We start from the raw sequence: 21,048 nt of genomic DNA on the forward strand, positions 1-21,048 counted from the left end.
GAGATGGGTGTTCCTCCTGTTCATACATGAATGTATATGGAGACATTGCTTTGTGACCAGGGTGATGGTGAGAACCATATGCAAACAGCCTCCCTCTGATACTATTCTGCTCACCTCCACTTCCCTCAAGAATCTATGGAGACACCATTGCCTTGGCAGCATGGAAAGACTAACCACATGAGCCCTTGTCAACCATGACCATTCACCTGGGAGGATGGAGGTTTGGAGTTGTGAGTTGGTTGCAGTCCACCAGCCGTGCCCCTTGGAGGCATCAACCTCCCTCTCTCCCTTCATCCCTGCCTCTGACTGCAGTCGATGGCACAGAATGAAGGTCAGCTCCACATCTTGCTGAGATCTCCATGTTGAAACCCTTGAGTCGGGAACAAACCTGCTGCCGTGCAGGCTTCACCATAGAAAAGAGGACACAACTGAGCATGGTTGACATCCAGTTGCCCCATAACTATTAGGGTGTCCCTTTAGTGACTCACTTCTGCTGACCTTGAACTCCACCCACCCGAAAAGACCCCATTCCCACTTCAAGGGATCTCACTGACTGACTGACTGTGTGGTCAAGATCAGATTTGAAAAATGGTGGGCGTCACCTTCAAGACTTGGTCCACCACCTTCTACCCTCCTCCTGTCACCCACCAATTGCCCCGCATCACCTTTGACCCAATATTTTCTCCCCTTTTGTAACCCTTGAACCTCCCCCAGTTATCCTGGACCTTATCGTGATCCATCTCACATGCCTTCCCTCCCTTTAGAACTACCTATTAAGGGAGGAAAATATAGCAAAGGATATTGAGTCAGACTCTGAACAGTGTATCAACATCCTGCCATTCTGGACAGGAGTCCAGGAATTCCTTGGGAACATTACCCATCCCATGATCCTAAATGACCCAGTTTGCTTAAGGAGAGAAAAGACCCTTTGCAAACAAACATAGAGAGAGGAACAACTCTAACCAACATGACAATCAGAACACAGGGCTCCTTCCAACCATCACCAAGCCCAAGCAAGCCCTCAGAACCCAGGGCTAAAGAGCTGCCTTGGCTCCTCGAACTAGAACTACATAATTCCCAGTGCAAGCAACCTGATATGGAGATACATTAATTTCACAGGCCCCATACAGTCAAGATGAAGAGATCTTCATGAATTATTTGCAGCTGTGTCCACTTTCATAAAATGCATGTGATTGTATGAAATCTGCTGCAGTCCCAGAGGACCATAGGCTGCTCGCTCATAAGAGAGACATGATTGGTGGTGAGTTTAACCTGAGGGTCACTACACCTCAGATGAGGGGCGAGGTTGAGAAGACAGGGCCTTCGTGGATGACCTCAACAGGTACAGAAATTGAACCCATGCTGTTTGTGTCACTCTACATCACAAACCAGCCGGCCAGCCAACTGAGCTAACCGACTCCCAATCAATGTGCATGTAAATATACAATGACCTAAAATATATATATAAATGCTTCCTTATTTGTACGTAGTCTTCAACGCGTACATATGAAAGTACACCTATATGCATAGCGCCTTCATCTAGTGTGTTGTTGAATGTCCACATATATGCAAAATAACTTCAAATAAGCTATGATTATTGAATGTATGCTTACTTGAATAACAGCTTCTTAAAATTTAAATGCACTTTCTTCAGCTTAAATGTTTAAAATATTAATTTGTAAAAGGGAAACTTAATCTGTATGAAATGCTTTTGTTATTTTCCAATTTCATAGCTGGAAAATTAGGGAGAATTCTTTGCAAACTCCAAATTGCTAAGTTTGGAAACTGTTTTCCCTTACACATCCTAAGATGTACACTATCTGACTACAGCGGGACAGCACCCTAATGGGTATCTGCTATAACTGCTGGATTAGCAACAATTGTTTAAAAAGCCCAAGGTGTAACAAGTACATTAATCATATATTGGTGACTCGCTACATGGTAACTGAGGCATGACTGCTGCCTACAAGTGTTCCAAGACTCGCTGAAAGAAAGCAGTTTTGTTTATGGCATTGGAGACAGCAGCCCCATGAGGGTCGCAGTCTGCCATCTTGACTAGTCATAATTAGGGAGCTGCTCAGCTTGCTCATGTACAATCCAACGTTCTTTTTCATTCATTGACCTGTTGCATATTTCTCAACCTTTGGCAAAGGGATAGCAATTGGAAACAAAGACCCAAACTTATGACCCAAAAGAATAATAGACTTCTTTTTTTGTTGTGTTGCTGTGTAAATCACTCTTAAATAGGTCAGATAGATTCCACCTATCGGAAATCTCCAAGAATATTATCATTTGACTTCCTGATGCTGTTCTGTAATAAAATGACAGCATTAAAAACAAGAAGATGGAAAAATTCCCTCTGCATGCTTAAGTCAAATTTAAACCCTTCAATAAATGACTATAAGTCCTTTGTCATTATTGGCATATGAAGCCATTTTTTTCAGAAGAAATAAATTGTCCCCAAAAGCAACAATTCAATATATCTGTACAACTTGAGATGATTTAACCACATGACATTTCAGTACAAGACCCTTGATTCCTGTCAGATATTAAACAGCTGAAAGTTTCCCAGGTTCCAAAGATTTTCCAAGTAAACAAATTATGGTTAACATTAAATAACATTTAGCAGCTCACCTGTAACTCATTCAGCTTCTTCATTAACTTCTGTAAATAATCAGACACACACAAAGATCAGAGAGTTATGACAAAATCTCAGTGGGGAAAACAACAAAAATCTGAAACAACACGTTGCCCTTCCACTTCTGCACACAGACTGCTTCTTCATAGACACTGGCAGCACTCTGATCACACTGGTATGACCATCCTTCATGCACGAGGAATGACCGTGAGTATTGATATGTTGTGACTGAGGGGAGTATCAGAGTGAAGTCAGACTCTTCTCACGTAAAGTTTTCACTTGCATAATTTAACTATGGCTCACTGAGTACCATGAGGAGTAGGAACTATTTTTTGACACAATCCTGCACCAAGATGCACAAATATTGGTCTTGAATTTTACTCCCAGGCGGGAAAGCAGCATAGCAAGTGGTGTGCCCGTTCAGGAGCGACTGCAGGCAGGTGCGATACATTTTAATGGCTAGGCCTCATTTGCTAACTTCTTGACCTGGGACTGGGAAGTCATCAAGAAGCAACTATCTGGCTGCTAAAACCAGAGGGACCGGTGCCAAACTACAGTATGTGGATCGACAAGGAGGGTGAGTACCAGGAAAATCCCAGTCTGGGGAGGAATCCAGGGCAGGGAGGCTTAATATCTCCTTGTAGATCTTGAAGAAGCACCCCTGCTCCCTCTGGCCCACAAAGGAAATAAAATTAAAATAAATAACTTGCACTAATGAGCCAATTCTCTTCCCATCTCTGATTCTTAGTAGGTTTGGCCCGGCAGGAAGAACACCATTGTTCCCCTGTACGTGCCTCACGTTAAAATTTTAAACTTAGTCCCAACCATTACCCTGGTTGAGATTAGCCAATAACACAGAACAAGATTTAACTTGAGATCCCCTTGGCGTATGACCGTACAGGACAGTGCCTTTACATGTTGAGCTTCAAGGTTGCCTGGCTGTCAGCATTTTACTGCATAAAAATGTACATAAGGACCAGTAGCTGAATCTCAGTTTTTTTCTGACTCATAGAACCTAATGCTACATCATGTAGTTCATTTATCCACAGGTCCATCAGAAGGCCCAATTTTTAATTTGAATGTATGCTTTGTGCAGCAAATTACTACATAGACACACAGCAAGATCAGAGCGGTGACATTTTAAGGCATAAGAAAAAGAGAACAATTTAACGCCTGAAACATTTTAAAAGACAGTATATAAGCTATGTTTTCCTTAAGTAAGAATTTCTGCCAACTATGGTCAAATTTTTCATGGAGGCAGTGACTCTGCACCCCCTCTCCCCCTGGGGCAGACCCACCTCCATCGAGCAGAGAAGTCATGATCAGATTTAATGGCCATCAGGCTGTTAATTGCCTGAGGTCACGGGTTCTGCTCCATGTGGGAGGATATCCTGCTTCCCAGAGCTGCAAGCCAATCAGATGGAAGAGGCCAGCCAAATACCAGCAAGTCAGGGCGGCTTTGCCAGGGCCATTCAGGCAGCCCCAGCAATAGGAGGCTGGGGGGCACATTTGGTGGTGGCAATTACTGTTGGGACGGGTGGCTCTTTGGGCACAGGGCATAAAATACCAGCGGTGGTGGGAGGTGGTCCTTAAGTGGCCATTACTGGGCTAATTAATTAGTCCAAGGGTGGGCAGGCTGCCTAACACCTACCTCACTGCTGGTAAAATTCAAGCAAAGGCATTACCAACAGGCACACCCCCCCTGCCATGCCACTCGATTTTATGCAAGTCCCCCCCACCTCCAGTGCCTGGCAGCCCTTTCCCGGGGTGAGGGTGTAAAATTCAGGCCGACGTGTCGTCTTCTAATGCAATTGTGGATGAATTGTCCAGGATTCTAGCTGATATTTAGTCAAAAACTTTTCTTGAAAATCAAAAACATGATCTGTATGTCAAATCTGGATCAATTGCACAACCAATCTTCTGCATAGAGCCCCAAAAAAGTTATTGTTCAAGTGATGTAGAAATTTATATTTCCAGTTACTAGCCACTGCTGGAGAAGATATCCAAAAAACAAGGAGTAACAGGCCAAAACAAAAACAGAATTACCTGGAAAAACTCAGCAGGTCTGGCAGCATCGGCGGAGAAGAAAAGAGTTGACGTTTCGAGTCCTCATGACCCTACAGGCCACATTGCTTACTTGCATGGATTGGCTGTGGGTCCAATGGCACTTTATATATTTGCTAATGGGATGCTAATTACCATTTAAAGCACAAGCAATGTTATATCTTTAGTTGAGTCTTGGTGCCTCCAAAGGTTTTTTTTTTATTTTACAATACTCCCACTGAAGCTAATGCTTCATCTTAATCTTCAAACACATGCACAGTTCTTCAAGATTTTGGACCATTATGTCATGGAATGATTTGGCTATGATTGATGCAAGTTAAAGTGAGTCCACAACACAGCTAATACTAGAGAGGCTGGGGTTGAAGATGTCTTCTGATTTGACAATATTTGTGTTGGAATAATACTATTAATTCCAAAAACAACACGAGTTAGTTACCAGGGGCTTCTAAGGATAATTGGTGGAATTTGCACCTCTACTGGCTAACCCTTGGACAGGAAAGGCTTTTAAGTTCAGGGATAAAAGTCAAGTTAATAAGTTCGGCTGGGAGGAAGTAGTATTAGGCTTCAAGCAGTCTTTCTCAAGACTGTGGCAAGAGCAAAAGTTGATCTGATTCATTAATAAGTTTGACTAAGGACAAGGGCAACGTAGCATTCTGTATAATTATCTTTATTATAAGTAAGGACTGAAATTTAGGTTGAAGTAAAGATTTGCTATAGCTATTATTCTATATACTATTTTCATTCAGTCATGAGTGCTCTGCCCAGAGGCAGGTCCATGGCTCATTGTCTGCTGATGCTTCATCCTGAGCCATTTCCTTGGCAGTTTTTGACAGTGGTGGTTTTCCATTGCCTTCCACTCTCAGAGGCAGAGGAGGCAGGTCCCAAGTCTAACTTAGCTGGAATAGAAATTGAACCAACATGATTGGCTTTATTCTGAACTACATGCTCGCCATCTAGCCAACTGAGCTAACCAGCACCCTGTTATGGTCTTGATTTTCCAGACAGGTTTCTCATAAGAAACATAGTGAACTTTATTCAGAGGACTTAAGCAGCAGTTACATGCATCCATCAAGATCCACAACTAGACATAAACTCCATCCCCTAAGGTTCCACGTGCTTGGGGCTGATTCATTCACACAGCCACGTGATACCACACAGTACAATAAGTCTTAAAGCTACAGTCACTACATTCCTTACAGCTACAGTTGCTACATTCCTCCCCCTTTAATTATTTTTTCAATTTATATTTACAAGAACAACTACATTCATGACATTACAAATGTATACACGGGTTATGAAATGATAAGTTCAGTCTCTCTGGTGGTTTCCTGATCCAGGTGGAATATCGTAGCTCCACGACTTTAGAATCTCTTACTGAATCTTCATTTCCTGGAACTGCAGCAACATCAGGTATCTCCTTTGGCACAGGTAGTTCATGTTGTCCATTCTGACAGAGACAATCTGGTATGTCTATCCTCGGCTGATCAATCACAACAGGGACCACAGGTTCTACAATGGTTACAGGTGGAACATCAGTTTGTCAGGGTATCTCCCTTCTTCTCAAATGATCAACGCGTTTTCGGGTAATCCAGCCCTCTGCTTCTATATGGTACATCAACGGTCCAGTCACAGAAACTATTACACTAGGCAACCAACTCGATCTACCACTGAAGCTTTGTACAAATACTGTTTCACCGACTGCAAATTCTCACTCTCGACTATGCAAATCATGGCTTGAATTTTGCCCTTGACGGGCACACGTGATTGGCAAGCCCGGGACCAGTCGGCCCCCTGATTGGACCCCGACCGCGATTTCATGCTGGCTGGCCAATTAAGGCCCACCCAATGTGAAACGCATCTTCCCAATGGACGGGGAAGGGCCGGACGGGGGCGGGGCCTTTTGGCATTGGATCCAATGGCAACCAGGCAGCCAGTTTAAATACGGCACAGGCAGCTCCTTGAAGGCTGCCTGGGAAGAACCTATCTTCTGCGCTCTGGAGACCGAAGCTATGGCCTCAGATAAGGCTGACCAAGGTGCCACAACTTGGAACTGCCCGGCAAGGTGTTCCTCAGGTGGGATTGGCCAGGCTGCAATGGCACTGCAGGTACCAATGTTCCTCTGTGCTTTCAGGAGAAGATGAACCATAACCAAATTGAGAAGTCATGGACAGGCAGAGGCCCCCTCAACCTCCTAATCCTCACAAGATTTGAGCAGGACACCCAGGAGCTGGAGAGGTGCCTTGCACCTCGGTCAGCCGATCATGGAAAGGCTGGTATGTCAGATGAAGGTAAGAGTACAGTGCACAGACGTGAGAGTTTCAGATGGTGCAAACATTCTTGTGCAGTCTCTTCTTTGATGGGAACCTCAAAACCGGATTCCCCATCGCTCATTGAAAGACGATGGCACCATGATACAGATCTCCATTGTCTCACCAGGGTGCCTGGCATGCACAGTGACAGTGTGATGACTTAAACTAATGACATTTCCTTGTTCTCCCTTTAGATTCGCCAGCAGGCACTCGTTTGCAGGACCCCGATGAGCCACCCCTGATGCCAGAGGGCTGCCGGGCTTCAGCTGCATCTGCGTCACACCTGCTCTCTGAGCCTGGCATCAGCGCAGATACCAGCACCTTGGTGGGCGTTAGATCTTTGGCTAGAATGTCAGAGCACAGTGGTGAGGGCACTTCATGCTCATTTTGAGGAGCAGGCAGAGGCAGAGAGTGCCCAGAGTGCCGGCAGTGGACTGCTGGAGGCCAGGTCAATGCTGATTTGAAGGCTGATGATGAGCCTCTGGAGTTATCCATTAGGCAGCAGATGTTGGATGTCCAGCGGGATGTGTGGGAGGATCTGGCGGAGATCCATGAGGGTACGTGTGCCATGGTCTCTGTTGTAGAGGAGTCCATGCGGAACATAAGCACTGCATTGATCTGCATGGCCAAGCACACTGCCTCCTCCATTGAGAGAATGGCGACTCTCATGGAGAGGCAGCCCCAAGAACAGAATCAGGGATTCCTAGGGTTGCGCTTGGATGTGCAAGCCCTCACACAGGCAATGCCCTCAGGTGGTCCGTGCCAGTGTGGGAGATGGATGAGGCACCCAGTATTCCAGCTAGGTGCCTGTCCATCAATGGCGAAAAGGGTGGTCCAGAGCGACCTCACGTTGGTGCACAACCTGCTTCTCATCTCTGCGGTCTCTTCTCAGGTGCTCCCGATGATGGCAGCAGCTCCTCCACTCCTCTGCCAGTGACTGTGGCATCTGATGAGGCTGTGATGACTGGGGAGATGGCAGCCACTGCACTGGCCACTCCCCCTCAGGCGGGGCCAGCACAGGGTCCACTCAGAGGTCAACTGCCAAGATCATCAAGGCCAACAAGACAGCAGAGTCAGCAGGCTGTCTCCAATGCTGGTGCCAGCGAGGGGGGAGCACCAAGACACAGCACTCGTAAATGTAGAGAATGGCTTCAATTCTTCAGTGACAGGTTCCTGGGACCATTCTTTCAATATTTGTTCCTAGACAAGATTGGATCATAGTTCATCCAGTTTCTTATTTGTCTTGTGCAGACTGGCGAAGAATCCAGGAAATACATTGTTAATATGATCTCTTCGGGAGTTGGAGCATGTTCAATGCTCTCTTGCAAAGGAAGGTGACTTAAGGCATCTGTATTGGCTATATGCATCCCTGGTCTGTGCAAAGAAGTATATTCATATGCTGATAAAATCAAAGTCCATCTTTTGAATTCTTGCGGAAGCAATGGGCGGGATAGCTTTTTTCTTTGCTATGTACATACTGATGGAATTTTTTAAACTCCAAAAATAAATTGATAATCCTTCTTCCTCGATTTGTGAATAACCCTTCTTGGTCGTAGAAAGGGTTCTGGATACATAGCCTATTGGCCTTTCTGAACTGTCGTCCATCTTGTGAGATAGTACCACTCCCATGCTATAGGGGTCGGTGTCGCAAATTAACATCAATTCTTTTGTCAGGTCGTAGTGTACTAACAAGTTCAATGAATGCAAGAGCTGTTTAACTTTCATGAAGGTTTCTTTTTGAGGTGACTTCTAAGATCAATCTTAGCTTTTCAATAATGAATGTAGAGGGGCTAGGGCCATTGATAAGCTGGGTAGGAATTGACCATTATAATTTACCATACCTACGAATGACTTGACCTCTGAAACATTTGTAGGTGCGGATGCCTCCTTAATAGCTTTAACTTTTTCTTCTACTTGGTGTAACCCTTGGCCATCCACCCAGTGGCCCAAGTAAATTACTTCACTTGCCTGAAAGGTACACTTTCCTTTTTCAAGCACACCCCTGCTTCCATGAATCATTTTAAGACTTCTTCCAAGTTAGCCAAGTGTTCTGCTTCTGTTGACCCAGTTATTAGGAAGTCGTCCAGGTAGACCACGACTTGAAGTAATCCTTGCAGCAAACTCACCATCGTCCTCTGGAAAATCACGCAGGCCGAAGAAACACCGATACAACCCCTTGTGTGTGTATGGTTACAAATCCTCTGTATGTATCATCCAGTTCCAGCTGCTGATGTGCATGACTCATATCTAATTTATTGTAAGTTCTCCCTCCTGCTAGTTTGGCATACAGATCCTCGATCCTGGGGATAGGGTACTTATCTAACTTGGCAGCCTTGTTTACTGTTAACTTGAAATCACCACAGATACAGATGATCTGATTCGGTTTCAAGGCAGGGACTATAGGTGCTGCCCATTCCAAAAATTGAACCAGCTGAGTAATACCCAGCTTCTCTAAACAGTTTAATTGGTGCCAACCTTCTCTCTCAGGGCATAAGGCACAGGACTGGCTTTAAAAAAAATACGAGGAGTTGCTTCAGAGTCAACATAGATCATTGCCTGCAGGCCATTGATTTTCCCCAGTTCCTCTCAAAAGATCTTGTCATATTTCTTTAGCAGTCCGCCAGCTCTGAGCTAGAAAATTTCAAGCCAATTTATTTTAATTTCCTTTAACCAATCATGACCTAGAAGGCTTGGCCCTTCACTTTCCACTACATTCACAGGGAGCTGTGCTGTTTGGTGCTTGTAATAAACAGTACAGTGGTGATACCTTTCACTTGTATGGCTTCACCAGTGTACGTTTTCAATTTGGCTGAAGTCTGCTCCATATTCAATTGTTGAGTACCCTTATTTAAATATTTGTATTTGTGTTCCATGAATTGCTGGACTGTGTATACCAGAAAGATCCCAGGTTCAGTCCTAGGCCTTTGCTAAGCTAGGTGATCTAACTTGTGCCAGTGCTCAGGATGCCAGGATTGGTCTCAGTATAGCTCGGTTAGGAGTAAGAAAAAAATCAGCTAGGATTTAAAGCTTCTGCAAGAGTACTTTGCACGGATATCTAATTAGAACAGAATCAAATGTATCTATGACGATCCTGCGGTCAAATAGCCTGATGACACTTCAGGATCATACATAAATTATGACCTATGTTTTTATAGATTGTCATTCAAAGTTGATTTAATGTACTTCACTGACACCACGGACTCACAATATGTGAAAACACAGAGACTGCAGCAGGGATTCACCAACATTAAGAGAGATTGAGGAAGGAGAAAATTAGCTAAACAATACAAATGACTGATTGGAATTGGCACTAGTAACATAAAAGAAACATAAAATCAGTGACCTCATTATCGCTCTGTATTAATCAATATCTTCCAGATATCTTTGCACAATAGGATGTGAATTAAAATTAGCTTTACAACTAAGTTACAGAGTTTCACAGGAAGGTAAGATTTGCTATAACTGTTATTCTATATATTATTTGCATTCTTTCGCAGAATGACAGTTCTGAAACACCATCTTTCACCTGATTTGTTTTTAATCACAAAAAAAATCAGACACAGGAAATAAAGAGACTTTGATCATTGATAACAGCAAGCCAATTGAAATTCTGCAATTTCAATCCCATGCAGCATAAGCCATAAAGGAAAATAAGTATACAACATGGTATTGTTACATTGCATTTACCAATTCCCTAACATTTGATATGGTTTCAGAATGTTGTATAATTGACATACCCGAGATTTTGGACCCGGTACTTCGGTTTTCATTAATGGTCCATCAAACTCGTCATCCACATCCGTCTTGTTCGCAGACTGACTAACATATCGCGATCCTTTACAAAATGAAACATAGAGGTCATTAACTTTATTATAGTGTTTCAATAATACTTACTGAAACACTTGCATTGAGGGTTAAAATGCATATCAATAAGAATTGTTTTCACTTTACATAAAACTGCATGCCTCGGTACAGACAATGGGCGGGGTTTTCTTGACCTGCCCACTGTTGGGATTGTCCGGTCGTACTGAAAGTTGATGGACTTTTGTCTGGCCCGCTGCATCCCCCGCAGCAGGTCCCGCCATGGTGGGGTCGGAAAATCCCCCCCAATATTTGGGCTTAGGCACTCGCACGTTAAATCTTAAGGTTGAGTCCAACCACCAATCTGTATGTATTTTTGTGGGGTGGGGGTAGAGGTGTTATTTTATTTATGTGGGTTGGATGGAGGTGAAATGGCAATTTCAAAGAGTAGCTCATTCTACCATGTCACACTGTGATGGAAAGCTTTACTTAGTTGCACTGACACTGATGGCAGCAGCATTGCAACAGTGTGGTGTTGATACCTCTTGAAGTTCAGAGACTCAGCAAGAGCAGAGGTTACAACAGATACCTGCTGATCGACTACTGCCCCCAATGCAACTTAGAAATGCCAAGGCCTGAATTTTTATTAAGACAGGGATGGTCTCTGGCTTAGCCAAAATGGTGCTGGAGCCCCAATTCTGGAAGTCCCACCCCTGAATCTGGCACCTGCCATTTTTTTGGCGGGGAGGCAACAGGAGCAGCTTGTAGTTTGCACATCCGTAGTTCATGGAGGCAGTTGCGTATGTGAAAGAGCAAACAGATCCAACTTTCGTAACTGGAATGTTCAAAACATGACTTGTGGGATTTAGTTTTCAGGAGATGGTCTGAAGCTGCTGGAGTTATTTTGGAGAGGTAGGGTAGCCTTTTGGAAAAGTCCAGGGGCATCTTTGGGAAAGGTCACGTGCCCTTTGGTATTGTTAAAAATTAGAAATGAATGTGCATAAAAAGTGGATAAACTCATTGGAACTGTCAAGCTGTCGGGGCATTTAAATCTCCTGCCCTTCAAATGTTTGAAAAAAAATCCTGCAGTTAAAAAAAAAAGTACTTGCTATTTCACTCTGTTGACATAAATGTGAGGGCTATCATGATAGGCAGGGATTTTCAGATCCTGCCCACTGCAGGACCAGAAATTCCTGCCCAAAGTCAATGGACTGCCTGGTCCATTATTGGCTGATCAAATTTTCCATCCCGCCTGTGATGCTTCCCATCACAGACAGGATCAGAAATTCCCGGCGATAGGATTTGTGCTGCATAACCAATTTCACACCCTATCGTAATCGCAGTGGGGTGCCTGTCAGTTCTCAGTTGATTGACAGCTCCAAGTCATTATAAAATCTTTGATTTGGGGCTAGGAATACAAATGCTTGTTTTTGTTCGGCATGAAACACTTGAATGAAATGTTTATGTTTATAATGGATTATGTTGTTGAAGGAAAGTAAATTTGGTGAATGGGCTTTTATGAATGACTGTTTTTTTTAAATAAAGTCTGCAATGGACACTTAGAACTTTATTTTATTTCAACTCAGCATGGGTCCGGAGGTCAGCCCTTCGATGAGCTGGCATGGAGGGTGTAAGGTCAAAGGGTGCTGGCGGGGGGCATGGGTTGGCACAGGCGCTGTAAAGGTCTGTGAGGGTGGGTACAGGGGCATAGGTTGGCATGGAAAGTATGAGGAGCCATGGGGGAGTAGGTGAAGGTATGAGGTGGCATGGGTTGGCATGGATGGTGCATGTGGAGTGTGAGGGGGAAGGCCCAACTCTAGTAACACCTGCCCACCCCAGATGAGAAACTGACTGTTTGGAGCACTTTCTCCCAAGTTGGTTTTGCGAAGCTGGCAATTTTCCTGACTCGGCAGTGAAAATTCAGACCGAAGAATCAGAAGCAGTGGCAATTATGTTGTTTGGTTGTTAGTGAGAAGAGTAGATCACTGGCCTCCATATCATCTCATGAATCACAGCGCTCACAAATTTCCATAGGTGCAGCTGTTCATTCATTGTTAACAGCTGTGGAATTTGACTCAAAATGTAAATGCAGCAGTTTCACAAAATATATTTATTGGCATTCTGTTAGTGATACTTTAAACATTAATTATTTGAATACATCAAAGCCTTGTTACTATTCCACTAGGCGGACGATGGATATACCTGTAACCTCATGGTCTGGCGTATCCCCTACTCTACCATTACCATCAGGCTAGGGGACCACCCCTGGTTCAAAGAAGAATGCAGGAGGGCATGCCAGGAGTAGCACCAGATATACCTAAAAATGAGGTGTCAACCTGGTGAAGCTATAACACAAAACTACTTGCATGCCAAACAGCATAAGCAGCAAGTGATAGACAGAGCTAAGCGATCCCACAACCAACAGATCAGACCTAAGTTCTGCAATCCTAGCACATCCAGTCATGAATGGTGGTGGACAATTAGCAACTCACTGGAGGAGGAGGCTCCACAAATATCCCCATCCTCAATGATGGAGGAGCCCAGCAGATCAGTGCAAAAGGTAAGGCTGAAGCATTTGCTATAATCTTCAAGCAGATGTGCCCAGTGGATGATCCATTTCGGCCTCTTCCGGAGGTCCCCAGCATCACAGATGCCAATCTTCAGCCAACTTAATTCACTCCACGTGATGTCAAGAAACAGCTGAAGGTACTGGATAGTGCAAAGGCTATAAGCCCTGACATTATTCCAGCAATTGTACTGAAGACTTGTGCTCCAGAACTTGCCATGCCCCTAGCCAAGCTGTTCTAGTACAGCTACAACACTGGCATCTACCCAGCTATGTAGAAAATTGACCAGGTATATCCTGTACACAAAAAGCAGGACAAATCCAACTCAGCCAATTACCACCCCATCAGTCTACTCTCCATCACCAGTAAAGTAATGGAAGTGGTCATCAACAGTGCTATCAAGCAGCACTTGCTTAGCAATAACCTACTCACTCACACTCGGTTTGGGTTCCACCAGGGCCACTCAGCTCCTGACCTCATTACAGCCATGGATCAAACATGGACAAAAGAGCTGAACTCCCAAGGTGAGGTGGGAGTGACTGCCCTTGACATCAAGGCAGCACTTGACCTAGTGTGGAATCAAGGAGCCCTAGCAAAACTGGAGTCAATGGGAATCAGGGGAAAACTCTCTGCTGGTTGGAGACATACCTAGCAAAAAGTAGGATGGCTGTGGTTGTTGGAGGTCAGTCATCTCAGCTCCAGGGCATCACTGCAGGAGTTCCTGAATGCCCTTAGTCCAACCATCTTCAGCTGCTTCATCAATGACCTTCCTTCCATCATAAGGTCAGAGGAGGGGATATTCGCTGATGATTGCACAATGTTCAGCATCATTCGTGACTCTTCAGATACTGAAGCAGTCAGTGTCCAAATGCAGGAAGGCCTGGAAAATATCCAAGCTTGGGCTGACAAGTGGCAAGTTATATTCATGCCACACAAATGCCAGGCAATGACCATCTCCAATAAGAGAAAATCTAACCATCGCCCCTTGATGTTCGAAGGCATTACCATTACTGAATCCCCCACTGTCAACATCCTGTGGGTTATCATTGTCCTGAAGCTGAACTGGACTAGCCATATAAATACTGTAGCTATAAGAGCAGGTCTGAGGTTAGGAATCCTGTGACGAGTAACTCACCTCCTGCCTCCCCAAAGCTTGTCCACCATCTACGAGGCACAAGTCAGGAGTGTGATGGAATACTCTCCACTTGCCTGGATGAGTGCAGCTCCCACAACACTCAAGAAGCTTGACACCATCCAGGACCAAACAGCCCACTTGATTGGCACCACATCCACAAACATTCACTCCCTCCACCACCAACACACAGCAGCAGCACTGTGTACCATCTACAAGATGCACTGCAGGAATTCACCAAGGCTCCTTCAACAGCACCTTCTAAACCCATGGCCACTACTATCTAGAAAACAAGGGCAGCAGATAGACGGGAACACCAACACCTGGAAGCTCCCCTCCAAATCACTCACCATCCTGACTTGGAAATATATCACTGTTGCTTCACTGTCACTGGTTGAAAATCCTGGAACTCCCTTCCTAACAGCACCATGGGTGTACCTACACCACATGGACTGCAGCAGTTCAAGAAGATAGCTCACAACCACCTTCTCAAGGGCATCTAGCGATAGGCAATAAATGCTGGCCCAGCCAGCGAAGCCCATATCCCGTGAATGAATAAAAATTTATTTATATCAATTCTTCATCCAGACACTTCTTGTAATAGAATAGGATTAGGATTCCTGTGACCTGATGGTCATGGCAGGTGAGGGGTCCCTAGCAGGCTGAAGCACTGCCCACACCCTCATCTCTCCCCTGGAGGTTGGCTCCTCCTACTGCCACTTGTGGGCAAGTAACCATTCTGGTCTCGACCCAGTTTTCTCAAAAATGACCCAGGTACGGTATGGTGCCAGCTCACTGGTATGCTGGCCAGTAGTGCAAAGTTACAGGCCCACTCACCTCCAGTCAAATCCCTGATGGCCTTTGAAACTCCTGCCCTTGATCCATGTCCTATTCCTAGCCTGCATGTCCATTATTGACTGACAGTACAAGGGCTAGGCGATGTAGATTAAGATTTTGGGCAAGAGATGTAGTGGATGTGGGGAAAAACTTGCAGGGCACGGCAATAGAGCAGTGGAATGGAACTGACTAGATTGCTGTACAGAGAGAGGCAGCATGGACCAGATGGGTTGAATGGCCTCCGTCTGAGCTTAAGCTGATGGATGGGTTGCTATAGAGGCGGGGTGGGCTGGGGGAAAGCATTATTGGCTGCATACTCTGAGGGCTTTCCATAGTCAGGCATCTCAGTGTCAGCTCCATTACAGTTCTGTTAAGCGAATGGAAGCATTACACAATGTACTTCATTTACTGGGATAGCAATGGAGGAAAACAGAAATATAAATCATTGGTATTTCTAAGACTAAAAATAACTATTATACAATGCCACATTTACATTTCCTTAGGGTACTGACTTGGTGAGCAAAGGCATGGCCTGGTTCAATACTAATGGAAACCAGTCTGAGGTTCAACTTCAGCTTTCTGCCAACCTCAACTTGGATTCACTCTTGATTGCCACCTAGTGAGCACTGCTAGAAACTGCATGTTGGTGTCAAATGGGAAAGTACTTTGAAAATAATGTATTCTTCCAGATTTTTCTTTTTTCTTAAAACTAATTTTGTGACATTTTACTGTCACTAATTATTACTCTTCCATTTTGTATTCATCCTGCTTGCAATAACTGTACACTGGTGGCATCTAGTACAGAAGTAGAGAAATGAACAGGGTAGTCATTCCTTTAAATAATAAAAACAAAAAAACTGCGGATGCTGGAAATCCAAAACAAAAACAGAATTACCTGGAAAAACTCAGCAGGTCTGGCAGCATCGGCAGTGAAGAAAAGAGTTGACGTTTCGAGACCTCATGACCCTTCGACAGAACTTGAGTGAGTCCAAGAAAGGGGTGAAATATAAGCTGGTTTAAGGTGTGTGTGGGGTGGGGGGAGAGAGAGAGAAGTGGAAGGGGTTGGTGTGGTTGTAGGGACAAACAAGCCTGACACACACACCTTAAACCAGCTTATATTTCACCCCTTTCTTGGACTCATTCAAGTTCTGTCGAAGGGTCATGAGGACTCAAAACGTCAACTCTTTTCTTCTCCGCCGATGCTGCCAGACCTGCTGAGTTTTTCCAGGTAATTCTGTTTTTGTTTTAGTCATTCCTTTGTTATATACATACTTTTAAACAGTATCTGATGACTATTCAAATTGTTTTTAACGCTCTCTGGAACCTTTCTTATCCACATCATTAAGTACTTCAGAAATTCTATACTTTACATTTACATTAAATCCACTAAAATATCTAAAAAGACTTCAGATCCTTAGGGGCAGAGTGCTAGATACTGATCTACACAAAGATCCCAGTTACGATCTGTCTCTTGTGCTGAGCGATCTGATCTTAGCCAGACCAGTTAGGGCATGGCCAATAATTCCAGCTCCACAGTTTAAAAAGGAGCAAGATCAGTATTCCCACTCCTGATTGCTTTTCAGTTGTACATGCAGGAAATCACCAGTGGATGAGAATCTTGAGCTGGACATTGACAAACCTCTTCCTTCCTACAGGGTGGCTAATTGGATGAGGTACCAGAAAAGTACTGGCATTTCTAGCATCTTTTGCTAGTAAGGAGAAGAGAGAAAATTTGTAGAAACAGAAAAGAGAGCAACTATTTTTTTAAGTTTAGGAAGTCAACTATTTTAAAAATAATTGGTAACAAATATTTTTTCTTACATGGTTATTGCAAGTTATTTCCTTGCAAAGCACCTACTAATCTATATTGTACTATGACTCAATCAGCAATGTCTTCTGGGTTAATTCAACAAACAAGCAGAACAGTGCAAATGGCTTCAATCATGAATTAAGGAGCAGCTCATTAAAAACATTATGAAGTCTTATCTGAACTATAATGACTGTAGGATGCTGAAGTGACTGAGTGTTAGAATCACCGAGACATTGGAGTGATTGAACTCATATTTAACACCCTCTGATTTTATTTTCTTTTTCTCTCAGTTTAATCTGAGTCACAGTTCAATGTCACAAGTAATTTAAGCATCTGTTAAAGAGTTAACAAGAAAATATTCAAGAAATAACTTCAATAGATTGGAATATTAAATATCTATTTCTCAAAGCAGGCAGATTGTGTTTCTATAGCTCTCACATTACCATGGTTCTCAGAGTGAAATAAGAGTTTTGCTGCTTAGAATGATGATCACCAATGACAACCACCGTACACATGTAAAACTCTCCCTTAAGTACATAACAGCAACAATGCATTGGCCCAGTTTATATAAGTAATTCCATATGAGTATGTATGTTTGAATTAGAGAACTATACATATACAATCAAGAATTTTACTCGACACAAAAATGTCAATTATAGTTTTTTTTAATCAAATGTACATCACAAACAAATTTAATGGTAATGCTTAAGAGAAATCAATTCATATATCTTTTCTTTCAAGTTACTGAGATACCTATAGCAGTTAAAGGGTCCCAATAGAAGTACTAGAGCACAGTTAAACTATTGCACAACAGCTAGTTCTGTAAAGTGACTACTTTGATATCAGGTTAGGCTTCTTAGAAAAGAGAAAACCCCAAGACATTACCTGGCTGCTATCCAGGAAAGCCACATCTGCTGAGTGTAAACTTGTGACTCAAAGAATCAAATCCTTGCCCATTAATTTATAAACTGGATTAAATAAAATAAAGTTAATTAAATAATGCCAAGTTAGCTTTTTCTGTTTTCCTTTCTTCATGACCAACTAAAAATATTAGAAGAAGCCAGCACATCCAGGACAGTATTGGATAGGTGTTATGTAGTAAACAGTGCCAGAAACTTGAGTCAAATGCAACGTGCAGTTTATATTTAGCAACTAAGAAAAGGTTAAGCTGTGACCATTCTGGGTGTATACAGTTAATGGAGATAATAACAACCTAGCATTTGATAGGTGGGACAGGGTATGTATTTTGTGCATAACCTGATCGAATAAATATAAAATTCTGGGAAAAATAAATATGCAATTTATAATAAGGTGCATATCAAAATAGGTTTGATTTTTTTCAATGTTAAATGTCTATTTAAAAAATGAACAGTATAAAGGACTAGAAGTCAAGTTAAAAACTAAACCTTGTTCGTGCAGCATGCTGTTAGAATGCCGCAAATTTCAATGGATAAGTGTGCGATTAAGTTTGCAGATCAGCGCGACTCAAGGTACACCTCTGATGAGTGCTGGGTTAGTTTTATCTCATTTAGACCAGCATTAGGGAAGCTATAATAAGCTTCAATGTTCTGGGTTGGTAGAAGGAGTGAAGCGGAATTGTTAGTAAATGCTGATGTATAGACTATCAATGAGGACAGCATTGCGCTCAACTGTGATGTCCCCCATGCTAAAGGGGGACAGACAAGGAATAGTTACTCGTGGAAGTAACGAGTAACTTACTTGGGAATTCTGTTGGCTTCTGTGGAACAATATCCTCGGATGAATCACTGCTGTCAAGAACAAATTAAAATAAAAAGGTTTTCTGCCGTAAACAGCAAAGGCAGCTCAATAAAATGAACATTCTCCAGATATAAGAACATAAGAAATGGGAGCAGGATTAGAACGTATGGCCCTTCAAGCCTGCTCCACCATTCAATAAGATCATGGTTGCTCTTCTGCCCCAACTCAACTTTCCTACCTGTTCCCCATTTTTCTTTATTCCCCGAGAGACCAACAATCTGTTTATCTCAGCCTTAAATATACTCAACAATGGAGTATCAACAACATATGAACATACAAAATAGGAGCAGATGTAGGCCATTCGGCCCCTCGAACCTGCTCCGCCATTCAATTAAGTTCATGGCTGATTTTTTGGGTTTAGAATTCCACATTCCTATCTGCCCCCAACAACCTTCGATTCCCTTTCCAACAAGAATCTAGCTACCTCTGCCTTAAAAATATTCAATGACCCCGCCTCCACCACCTCTTGAGGCTGGGAGCTCCAAAGTCACATGGCCCTCAGAAAAAAAATGCTCCTAAAGGGCAACCACTAATTTTAAAACAGTGCCCCCTAGTTCTGGACCCACCCGCAAGAGGAAACATTCTTTCCACGTCCACCTTGTCAATACCGTTCAAGTCAATCAAGTCACCCCTCGTTCTTCTAAACCCCAGTGGAAGCAAGCCCAGTCTGTCCAACTTTTCCTCATAAGACAACCCGCTCACTCCAGGTATCAATCTAGGAAACCTCCTCTGAACTGCCTCCAATACATTTACATCCTTCCTTAAATAAGGAGACCAAAACTGCACTCAGTATTCGAGATGTGGACTCAGCAATGTCCTGTCTAACTGGAGCATAACATCATTACTTTTATATTCAATTCCTCTCATAATAAAGGCTAGCATGCTAACCTTCTGGGTAGACATTTCCAAAGCTTCATGAATGAAGAAATTTCTCCTCATCTCAGTCATATACGGTTGACCCTTTTTCCTGAGACTGTGCCCCCCTGTTGCCAGCTTTATGGTGGTGGAGTGGGGACAGTTATGAGAAAATTCCAAGCCCAGTTAACTGCCTGTTTTTCCTTCCCAATGATTTGAGTAGAAAGGAAAATTGGACAGTATATATAAAGGGCAGCCAATCCGATACCCCTTCTTGTCCCACTCCTGTCAGAGTTGAAAGTTCCATCAATGGGTCTATTTTTGATAATGCCCCCATTACTATCATTTGCACAGGGTTGTATCTAATTTTAGCAGCAGATGCTATTCTGGGATGTTGTTTTCATCTGGTGCAATGGCTTGTGCAATATATAGATATTTTAATGAAGAGTTGATGATTACTGGTGCACGTCGATACTTTGGTACTGAGAAGATGTGGTTAGCCATGGGGCATGCAATTCCTGAGCGGATTCTCAAAATTATTAAGTCAAAGACAAAACTATTTATTAAGGGCTCCTGTCTCCCTGCAGCTAAGTTAATTTATTTCATTTATTTTAATAGATAATTAGTTGAGTGTTCATCATGCTTCACTGTGTATCCTCTCAACAGTTCAGCTTCCTGTGACACAGCAGAGTGTAATATCTGTTCTGTTGTATACAAAAAGAACTGTTAAAATAATATCTTAAACACTTTATAGGTAAGCACACTTAGAAATTAGAACTTTGGAAAAACGAATTTGCAGAGATTTCTGATTATATTTTGTGGTTCTTTGCTTAGCAGGCAAGTTATTTTTCCACAGTGTCTTTATATTGTTCTTATGTAGCCAGCTAAAAACAGAAATTTGGCAGAAAGTCAGATTTAAGGGGGTAATTTCAGCCCTATCAGCCTGGCAGAAACTGGGTGGACAGGCAGGTACAAGTCTCCCAAGGTACTTATCCAATCAGCCGTCACTGAGATTCGACTAATCAGGAATTCAAACTATTCAACTGAGCAGATAGCAAGAACCCATTGCCCAAAGCTGATGGTTTCATTTGGCCTCTCCATGGTGGGAAACTGGAGTGCCCTGAAATCTGCAGCCATAAAAAGGGTGGTGGGCACATGTGCAGTCTTTTATGGTCACATTCCCCATCTTTAAGTCTTTATGCTCTCCTAACACTCGTGGAAGTGGGTTAATTTCGAGGACTATAGTCCAATATTTA

The 21,048-nt window shown here is 43.2% G+C and overlaps 1 protein-coding gene across 4 annotated transcripts in view; it reads right to left on the minus strand.

Moving 5' to 3' along the window:
- Positions 1-21,048, minus strand: part of abat (4-aminobutyrate aminotransferase) — a 210,519-nt gene that overhangs the window by 104,010 nt on the left and 85,461 nt on the right. For all 4 annotated transcript variants that reach the window (XM_041205746.1, XM_041205748.1, XM_041205745.1 and 1 more), the window contains 2 exons: positions 10,749-10,846; positions 2,635-2,664 (listed from right to left, as the gene is read on the minus strand). In XM_041205746.1, coding sequence (XP_041061680.1) covers positions 2,635-2,664; positions 10,749-10,846 — 128 coding nt within the window. The remainder of the gene's footprint in view (positions 1-2,634; positions 2,665-10,748; positions 10,847-21,048) is intronic.

The sequence above is a fragment of the Carcharodon carcharias genome, chromosome 15 (genome assembly GCF_017639515.1).
Source record: "Carcharodon carcharias isolate sCarCar2 chromosome 15, sCarCar2.pri, whole genome shotgun sequence".
Classification (NCBI taxonomy): domain Eukaryota; kingdom Metazoa; phylum Chordata; class Chondrichthyes; order Lamniformes; family Lamnidae; genus Carcharodon; species Carcharodon carcharias.